The following is a 9603-nucleotide window of genomic DNA, read 5'->3' on the forward strand; positions in this document are numbered from 1 at the left end:
TGTTCAACTTTATCCTCCCAACGGTTACATTTTATATTATCTAAAAGAAGTGGATTTATTGTAAAAAAAATTAGAGAAAACATTCTATTTTTTGGTAATAGTCATTGCTTTAGTTTGAGAACTTTTTTCAATTTAAAATTTAAAAATCAACATTAAAATGATTTTATAATAAAAAAACGATTTTCTATCAAAAAAAACAGCGCCTAATTATTATATTGATATTATTATAATATTATCATATCAGTATCATAATATTGTAGAAAAAACATTTTTCTGTCAAGAAAAGTGTTTGATTATCATTTTGATACCAATTACGTTAGCATATTTGTATGTTAATTATCATATGACTTAATATATTATTTAACTCTTAAATTTTACCATTTTGTTCCCTGCGACTGTTAAACTAATTTTGTGTTTCATTTAACCTCTTAACTATTTTTTTGTTCTATTTAATCTATTATACTATACTATTTGTTATATTTAACCCTTTTTCCATTGACCATCTAAACTATTTTTTTACCCATTTATCACACAATGTATTACTTTTAAAAAAGATATAAATATTTTTTCATATTTAAAATAAAAAATGATGTATTTTATTTATTATTTAAATCCATTTAAAGATTAATTGCTTTAAAAATCATGAATTTTAGCTTGTTTTTCAAATTAAACACAAACTTGAAAGATTCGTAATTGATTTGAAAAATTTGAAATTGCAAAAAAATAAAAGTTGTTATCTTAAAATTTGTAAAATTAGAATTCGAGTTAAATTTATGAAACACGCTTTAATTTATAATTTTTTTAAACAATTAAACATTCATTTAATATTGTTAAAGTATAGTAAATTTGTGTATTATATAAATATCGTTAAAAAAAAGACAAACTCTTTTTATCATTGTTGAAATGTAAAAAAATATTTACATGATTAAGAAATAATATAATGTAATTATTTAGTAAATTTTAAATATTTTTTATTTATGTCTACCTTTTCTTTCTAATTTCTACTATGGTCAACAATTTACGAAAATATTATTACAATTTTAAATAAATATATGTTAAAAAAAATATATGACATCGTACATAAATTAATTTATATGCTTTTAAGCATTCATACTAGACATAATATGGATAAAAAAAATTAAAGTTTAAATATACAATTAGGCAAAAAGAATAGTTAAGGGGTTAAATAGAACAAGTAGTATAGTTTGAAGGATTAAATAGAATAAAAAATAGTTAAGAGGTCCAATGGAACACGAAATTAGTTTAGAGGTCGCAGTGAACAAAGTGATAAAATTTAGGGGTTAAATAATATATTAAGCCATTATCATATCAATATCATAACATTATACGGTTATGATAACAGTGTGATAAAGTTATGATAATAGAGTGATACAATTATAATAATAGATAAATAACGTTATGATAACAGTATGATAAATTTTATGATAATTATATGATACCGTTTGATAATAATATGATAAGGTTGTGATAAAATACGTTATGATAATGTTATTTGATCTTGAAGATCACTGAACTTTTGAGTTTTTTCATTTCAGTCACTAAATTATTTTTGTTTTTCATTTTGATCACTGAACTTTCATTTTTTTCATTTTTGTATTTTCTGGCAAAAAATGCTTAGGTGGCAGCCAGAATTAATTTTTTTTTATCCTAAATATTTGCCATATATGCATTGTTTGATCTAAAAACTCATTTTTAAAGTGAAATTATGTATATGTGACAAATTTTCAAAGTAAAACTTGTAAAATCCGGTTGTCACATGTCAACTTCCGGCTGCCACCTAAGCAGTTTTGGCCTGAAATACCATAATAAAAAAAATGAAAATTCAGTAATTAAAATGAAAAAAAAATAGTTTAATGACTAAAATAAAAAAACTCGAAAATTCAATGATGGTCAGAATCAATCACCCTAATATACTGTTATGATAAAGTATGTCATAATAATATTATGATAATATTTAATTATACTGTTATGATAGAATATATTATGATAATGTTATGATAATAACTATAAAAACAGGTTATGATAATAGTATGATAATGTTAAAGATAATAGTACGATAAAGTACGAAAAATAATTTTTATTGAAAAATTATGGTACCGAGATGATAACGTCACTGACAATTATATTATAACAGAGTAAAATCATAATTATTTTAATACCAAGAGTAAAACATAAATCTGGAAGAAATATGAGATATTTTTTATCACTTTTTTTGTTGAGGTAAAAAGTCTACATATTTTTATTTTTTAGATAAATATATAAATCTCTCTTTATTTTATTATTTGTTTTTTTTTGTCATAGATTTTTTTTTTATGAATTTTTTTTGTCATAGATTAAACTTCATTAAATGAAGAAAAAATATATCAATGAAACGGCTCCTCCACACTATCGAGTCAGCCATTCCAAAATCAAATGATGAGAGCTACAAATGGAATCATCGACAAGGGCTTTTTTTACCACTTAATGGACTACTCAATTATAGTAACAACATATTAAGAAAAGTTATCATCCAAATAATTTCATCATCATTAAAAGAAGAAATTCTGATATCATGAAATGATGATAATCTATAAATAACAGCTTCTCTATCAACGTTTGACATCTAAATATTTTGGCCACAATTAAAAATGCCAAACTCCTGCTAAATAAAAAATTCTGCCAACTTGCCAATGTACATCTTCTATAGTTGCTTTATTAATTTTAACAAATTAAAGGTTATTTTATCTATTTTTTACCGTTAGATGAAATCATTTTCATCTAACGGCGACATAGATAAAATAAAAAAAAGTAACTATAAAAAGTCATTAAATATTTACAAATAAATTATTGCCAAAAAATCTTATTTTATTTTAATACTTATTGATGATTTAATAAACTATTAAATAATTATATATAAATAACATATATTTTAGTAAAAAAATAATATAATAGTTACATTATCTACTTTTCATAAAGTAACTATATAATAGTCATAAAATATTGATTAATCGTCCTGTTAGTTCTAAATGTTGAGATAGTATAATTTTAAACCAATACATTTCATTCGATTGTAGAAATAACTATAGTTATTATTAATTGATGGAGTCTGCCTTCTGAACCGGTGAGTGAACCTGCAAAACAGGGTAGAAGCTAACCGGACGGTGGTTGTCCGATTAACTCTCCGATGCTAAAGTCAGTTTAGAGCTTTGAGCAGCGTTTTGAGTATGTGAATGTAATTGTGATTCTAGGCATACCTCGTGCTCCTTTTATAGTAGTCGAATATACCTAGTAGAGTTGTATAAGGCAGGTGAATCCTACTTTGTAGGGATTCGGCCGTATCGTAGAGATTCTCCTGATTTGTCGGGATCTACCTTAATCTGATAAGAGTCCTATTTAGGAACGTCTTCCTAAATAGTCTTATCTTCCTAAAGTAGAGCTTATCCTTCCATATGTGGTGTTTGTGTCCAAATAGGACAAGGTTTCCATATTTAGTCGTTCACCCGAATCCCGGGCCTGACGTGCTCTTGGCGGATCATGTGGGATTCGGTATTTATTAGTGTGTTACCGAATCTCAGAGATTCGGCATCTCCTTCATATCTTTCGGTCTTCAGGGGGAGTCCGGTGTCGCCTGAGAGTGGATCTCCTGCAACTCGGCTCCATTATACTTTCAGTAGGATTCGGTATCCATCATTAGCCCCCCCGCAAGTGAGCTGAAGTAGTTTGGCATTTATGCCTTAGTGGATTTTGGCTCTTTTGGAGCTGAGTTCTCTTATACGGGCGAGTCGTTCTGTATTCTGGGCGAGTCGCTTCATATGTTTATGGGTGACGTTTCATCTTTAGTAAGATTCTGCGTTGCCACGTGTTGTCCATCCGTAGACGGTTATGACTGGATGAAGGACAAGTGTCTTCGTGCGCCATTAGTTAGTCCTTATTTGTAATTATGGGATCTCGTCTTTTCAGTTTCTTTGGTTTAGGCTATATAATTGTTCATTTTCTTCAATTGTTCTTTCTTCTTCAACTTTTGCTTTCTCTGCAACTACTTAAACTTTCGATTTCTTCAAGCTTTCTGTGGGTTTTCTTCTTCTGCTGTCAAGATTCCTCGTTTTCAAGTTGCTCCTTATCTTTCTTTTGATCCTGCGTATTTGCTTGCGAGGTATTTTACCTTTTCTTTAATTTAATTTCTTGGTAGTTTTTCGGTTTTCATTTTATTCCTTCTGTTCTTCGTCTTGTTCTTCGTCTTGTTCTTCTTCTTTTCCCTTCTTTTGATCTTTTAGAGTTTTAATTTCATCATCATTCCGTGTTCCCCCCCCCCATTTTAAAAATTTTAAAATGTCAGAAGTAACTGAGGGGGCGAAGGGTGCTCGTGACGAGCTAGAATATACCCGGAGCTCCTTGTCAAGAGAGCAGATACTCGATTATGCCGAGGATTTTAGCTTTCCCGAGTCGTACGTTATTCTGAGGCCGGCAAAATCGTATCGGGCGAATCATAGCACCGATTCGCCTTCCAAGATAGTAATTTTTCATGAACAGCTTTTAGCGGGTCTTAGGTTTCCTTTAGAGTCTTTAATCGTAGAGGTCTGTCATAATTTAGGTGTTCCTTTGGGTCAACTGCATCCGAACGCGATTCGCCTTCTTTGTTCTTTTATGGAATCGTGTAGGGTTCGGATGCAGGAGCCTTCGCTTGCTCTTTTTAATTATTTTTATGTTTTCTCCCGCCGAAAGGGTGAGGAATTTATTTTTGCTGGTGGTCGACCGAATCGATCTCTTTTCAGTCTTCCTTCTTCTTTGAAGGGTTGGACCCCTAAGTTTTTCTTGGTTCAGCACTCTTCTTTCTCTTCTTTTTCGCGGAGTTTTACTTCTAGTAAGGTTTCGCTTACTAATGTACCTGATCTGGATGATGGGGAGAAGGACTTCGCCCTGTCTTTGCTGTCGGATTGTCGTTTTGACAAGCCCAAGTACAGCGTTCTTTTAGAACAGTATTTGAGTCGTCGTGAAATACTTTTGGCGGGTCTTCCTTTAGAAGGTATTTTTCTAATCTTTTGTTGTTATGTTTTTGTTTTGTAGGATGTCGACTTCTCTTGAACATTTGCTTGACAATTTTCATGTCGATATGACTGTAGATATGGGCGAGGTCACCAGCGGCGTTCCCAATCCCTCTACAATCGCCGTGCCGAATCCGACGCCTGATTCGGTGAATCCTGATCTTGATCCTGCTTCTGGCGATCAAGTTCCTGCTGCGACTTCCGAGTCGCCTCTGCTTCCTTCGAAGGAGTCAGGTCCTTCTCTGAAGGGGTTGCCTACCGCCGGCCAGAAGCGTCCTGCTGAGGACCAGGCTGGAGCTTCTGCCAAGCGTCCCAAGAAGAAGAAATCTTCTGGGGTGTCTATTGAGGAGGCGCCTCGGTTTGCTGCTTGGGCGGACGCGCAAAATCCGCCTCGTCTTTCAAATGTCGCCATTCTTCATGCTTGCATGGAGAATATTATGATAAAAGAGGACATTGAGTCCATTGATCGCGAACATGGCGACAATTTGGCTGAGTTCGCCTGTCTCGGCGGTTTTTCGGTATGCTTCTCTTTTTTATATTATGATTTGCTTCTCCTTTTTTCTTTTGTTTTTCTTATTTGTTGTTTTCTTTCGCAGGTGGTCCAGTCCATCGCTGTTTTGGAGCGCCGCCGAAGGGATGCGGTGGATCAATTGAAGAAGCTCCAGAGAGATTCCGAATCCTGGCTCTCCGAGAAACAAAAGATGGAGGATGAGGCTGGCGAGGCGACTGGTCTGATCCAACAGCTGAGGTCCTCCGTATCTACCAAGACTCGGGAGATTTCCGCTCTAGAGGCTCGGGTTCGAACTTTGTCCGAGGAAGTCGAGTCTCTACAATCTTCTTCAGGTGCTCTCACTAAGGAGAGGGATGATCTGAAGAAAGAAGAGGGGCGTCTCCGCCGGCGATTGGGTGACTCTGGGAGCTTTTATTCCCAAGTCATGACTCAATACCGGTTGGCGATCGGGGCAAAGCTGCGGGAGCAGAATCCTGGCGTCGATCTTTCTGGAGTCAATCAGTTGGATCCTGCTTCTTTGGCGAAGGAGGTGAAGGCGAAGCTTGATAAGCAGAAGCAAGACACTTTGAATAAAGCTTAGTTTTTATTTTCTTCTTTTTGTATTTTTTGCTTTTTTAGTATTTTTTGCTTTCGCCTTTTTTGTATTGGATCGTGGGCGGATCCTTTGTAATTTTTCTTCTGTGAATATAATGATCTTTTGACCATTGCTTTTCTTTAGTTGTAGAGTAAATCTAAACTCGTTTGTTATTTTGAGAAGTTAATCTAAACTTCTGCTGGTGTAATTTATTTGTAGGTCCGAATGGATCCTTTTATTTATTTGACTCGGACGAGTCTGAATTATTTTTTAACTAAGATTCAAACGACTCTTGTTAAATTGTATGTATTAGGTCTCGAGCGAGCCTATAAGGTTTGTTTCGCCAAATCGCCTTTTATTTCAAAAATGGAAATAAGTACAAGCCATGAATTTATTGATAATACTTTCTCAGGTGTTCTACATTCCAATATCTGGGTACCATGGACCCAGTTATTGTCTTTAGTCTATATGCGCCTTTGCCAGTAGCTTCTTCTATGATGAAGGGGCCTTCCCAATTAGCTTGCATTTTCTTTACTCCTGCGTTTCCTCTGCCAACCTCCGCGTTTCGTAAGACCAGATCGCCTCTTTGAAATTCTCTAAAATTCATTCTTTTGTTATGGTATCTTGCAGCTTGCTTCTTGTATGTAGCGGCTCGGGCTGCCGCTTCATCCCTTCTTTCCTCTAGTAGGTCTAGACATAGCCTTGTTCTAGCCTCGTTAGTTTCTTCTTCTAGATAGTTTACTCTGATGCTGGGTATTCCAATTTCTACTGGAATTACTGCTTCAGTACCGTAGGCGAGCCTGAAAGGTGTTTCGCCGGTTCCTTTTCTAGGAGTTGTTCTGTATGCCCATAGGACGCTGTATAATTCTTCTGCCCAGTTCTCCTTATACTGAGAAAGTCTCTTTTTTATTCCTTGTGCTATGGTTCGGTTGGTGACTTCTGTCATTCCGTTTGTCTGAGGGTGCGCCACCGAAGTAAATTTCAAATTGATCATTAGTCCTTTGCAAAATGCCTTGAACCGCTTGCAATTGAATTGTTTGCCGTTGTCTGCTATTACAGTGTGGGGTATGCCGAATCGGCATATTACTTCGTTCTTGAAGAATTCCTCTACTTTGGCTGCGGTGATGGTTGCGACCGGCGCTACCTCTACCCATTTTGTGAAGTGCTCTATTGCGACGATTAGGAATTTCACTTGATGTTTTCCCGTTTCGAACGGTCCAACTATGTCAATCCCCCAAGTGGCGAATGGCCATGGGCTTTCCATTGATCCTTGAGGCACTGCTGGTACACGACTGATGTTGTCGTATCTTTGGCATTTATCACATTTCTTGACTAATGCTTTTGCGTCTTCTTTGATGGTCGGCCAGTAGTATCCCTGGAGTATTGTTTTTCTTGCTATGGTGATTGCTCCTTCGTGCGCGCCGCATATTCCTTCGTGGATTTCCTTTAAGATGGATTCTCCCGTCTGAGGCGAGACGCACCTAGACCATGGATGAGTTAATGAGGTTCGGTAAAGAACTCCGTTGTGAAAAGAGTAGTTGGCAGATTTTCTGATGGTGCGAATGGATTCGACTTTGTCTGTTGGTAACTCGCCGTGGTCTAGATATTTGATTAGTGGAGTCATCCAGGAGTCGGCCTCCTCGATTGCCATGACTTCTGTTTTTCTGGTGCTTGGTGATTCGAGAATTTCCTTTAGCTGCATTTTAGTGAATAGATCTCCAAGTTCTGACGCTGATTTGGCGATGGCGTCGGCTTCGGTGTTTTCCTCTCTCGGGATTTGAATGATTTCCCATTGTCCTCCTTGTGCTTCCAGCTGTTGGAGCTGTGTTTTGACTTGACTCAGGTATTCGATCATCCCTGTTTCTTTGGCTTGATATTCTCCCTTGACCTGATTTACCACCAGTTGGGAGTCGCTATAGATCTTTAGGATTTCCGTTCTTATTTCTAATGCGAGGCCGAGGCCTGCGATTAGGGCTTCATATTCAGCTACATTGTTGCTGGCGGCGAATTGGATGTTTACTCCATATTCGATCTTGATTTTTTCGGGTCCTTTGAGGATGGCTCCTGCTCCAGCTCCTTTTTCATTCGACGCTCCATCTACGTGGAGTTCCCATACCAAGGCTGGTTTGGGTTGGCCAGTCTCGGTTGGAGTTATTTCTGCTACGAAGTCCGCCAAAGCTTGTGCTTTCAGAGTCGGGCGAGGTTCGTATCTTATGTCGTGTTCGCTGAGTTGGATGGACCAGTGGACTAATCTTCCGGAGGTTTCTGGTCGTTGGATCGCCTTTCGCAATGGTTGATTTGTTCTTACCACAACGTTGTGACTTTGGAAGTAGTATCTCAGCTTTTTAGCTGTGGTTAGTACGGCAAGTGCCATTTTTTCGATCTCGGGGTATCGTGTCTCCGCGCCCTTCAGGACTCGACTGATGTAGTAGATTGGCTTCATCTCGTTATCTTCTTCCCTTACCAGCACTGTCCCGATGGTCTCGTGCGTGGTGCTGATGTATAGGTATAGTGTCTCCCCTTTCAGCGGTCTGCTTAGCAATGGAGGGGTGACGAGGAACTTCTTTATTTCTTCAAAAGCGTTCTCGCAGTCTTCATTCCATTCAAATTTTTGTGTTCCTTTGAGGGCTTTGAAGAAAGGCAAGCATCTTTTTGCTGAGCAAGACATGAATCTGCCGAGTGCTGTGATTCGCCCGTTGAGTTTTTGAACTTCATTTATGCTTTTTGGTGCCTTCATGTCCATGATTGCCTTGATCTTTTCGGGGTTCGCCTATATTCCTCTTTGAGATATCATAAATCCCAAGAATTTCCCGCCTTGTACGCCGAACGTGCATTTGTCAGGGTTCAGCTTCATTCCAAACTTATTCAGTATGTTGAATGTTTCTTCAAGATCTTTTGTATGGGTTTCTTCCCTCTCGCTCTTGATGATCAGGTCGTCTACATACACCTGGACTCGTTTTCCTATCTCGTCTTTGAACATGAAATTCATAAGTCTTTGGTATGTTGCTCCAGCATTTTTCAAGCCGAAAGGCATTGCCGTGTAGCAGTAAGTTCCTCCCTCCGTGATGAATGAAGTCTTTTCCTGGTCTTGCTCCTTCATCTGAATTTGGTGATAGCCTTGAGCTGCGTCGGCTAGGCTATACATCGCGTGTCCAGCAGTAGAGTCCACGAGTTGATCGATATCTGGGAGAGGGTAGCTATCTTTAGGACACGCTTTGTTTAGATCGGTGTAATCCACACACATTCTATTTTTTCCGTTGGCTTTCTTTACGATAACTACGTTAGCTACCCATTCGGGGTAGTGGACTTCTCGTATGAATCCTGCTTTCTCCAGTTTTTCTACTTCTTCAGCGATTATTTTCTGTTTTTCTTCCGAGAACTCCCTTTTCTTTTGCTTCACTGGGTTCGCCGCTTCTGCTACATTTAGATCATGAGTAATGACTTGGGGGTCTATTCCGACTATTTCTGATGCGTTA

General features: G+C 37.1%; 1 protein-coding gene across 1 annotated transcript; it reads left to right on the forward strand.

The window, feature by feature from the left end:
- The first annotated feature begins 4995 nt into the window (after window positions 1–4995).
- Window positions 4996–6133, forward strand: LOC126678390 (uncharacterized). The gene is made up of 2 exons (XM_050373288.1): window positions 4996–5560; window positions 5639–6133. Exons 1-2 carry the CDS (start codon window positions 5048–5050, stop codon window positions 6131–6133), a joined length of 1008 nt encoding a protein of 335 aa, XP_050229245.1. The 5' UTR covers window positions 4996–5047.
- Window positions 6134–9603: the final 3470 nt, after the last annotated feature.

The sequence above is a fragment of the Mercurialis annua genome, linkage group LG4 (genome assembly GCF_937616625.2).
Source record: "Mercurialis annua linkage group LG4, ddMerAnnu1.2, whole genome shotgun sequence".
Taxonomy (NCBI): domain Eukaryota; kingdom Viridiplantae; phylum Streptophyta; class Magnoliopsida; order Malpighiales; family Euphorbiaceae; genus Mercurialis; species Mercurialis annua.

Coding starts and splice junctions, on each gene's coding strand:
- LOC126678390 (XM_050373288.1), top strand. CDS start 5,048: ATGTTTTTGTTTTGTAGGATGTCGACTTCTCTTGAACATTTGCTTGAC. Junction 5,561..5,638: donor CCTGTCTCGGCGGTTTTTCG/GTATGCTTCTCT, acceptor TTTCTTTCGCAG/GTGGTCCAGTCCATCGCTGT.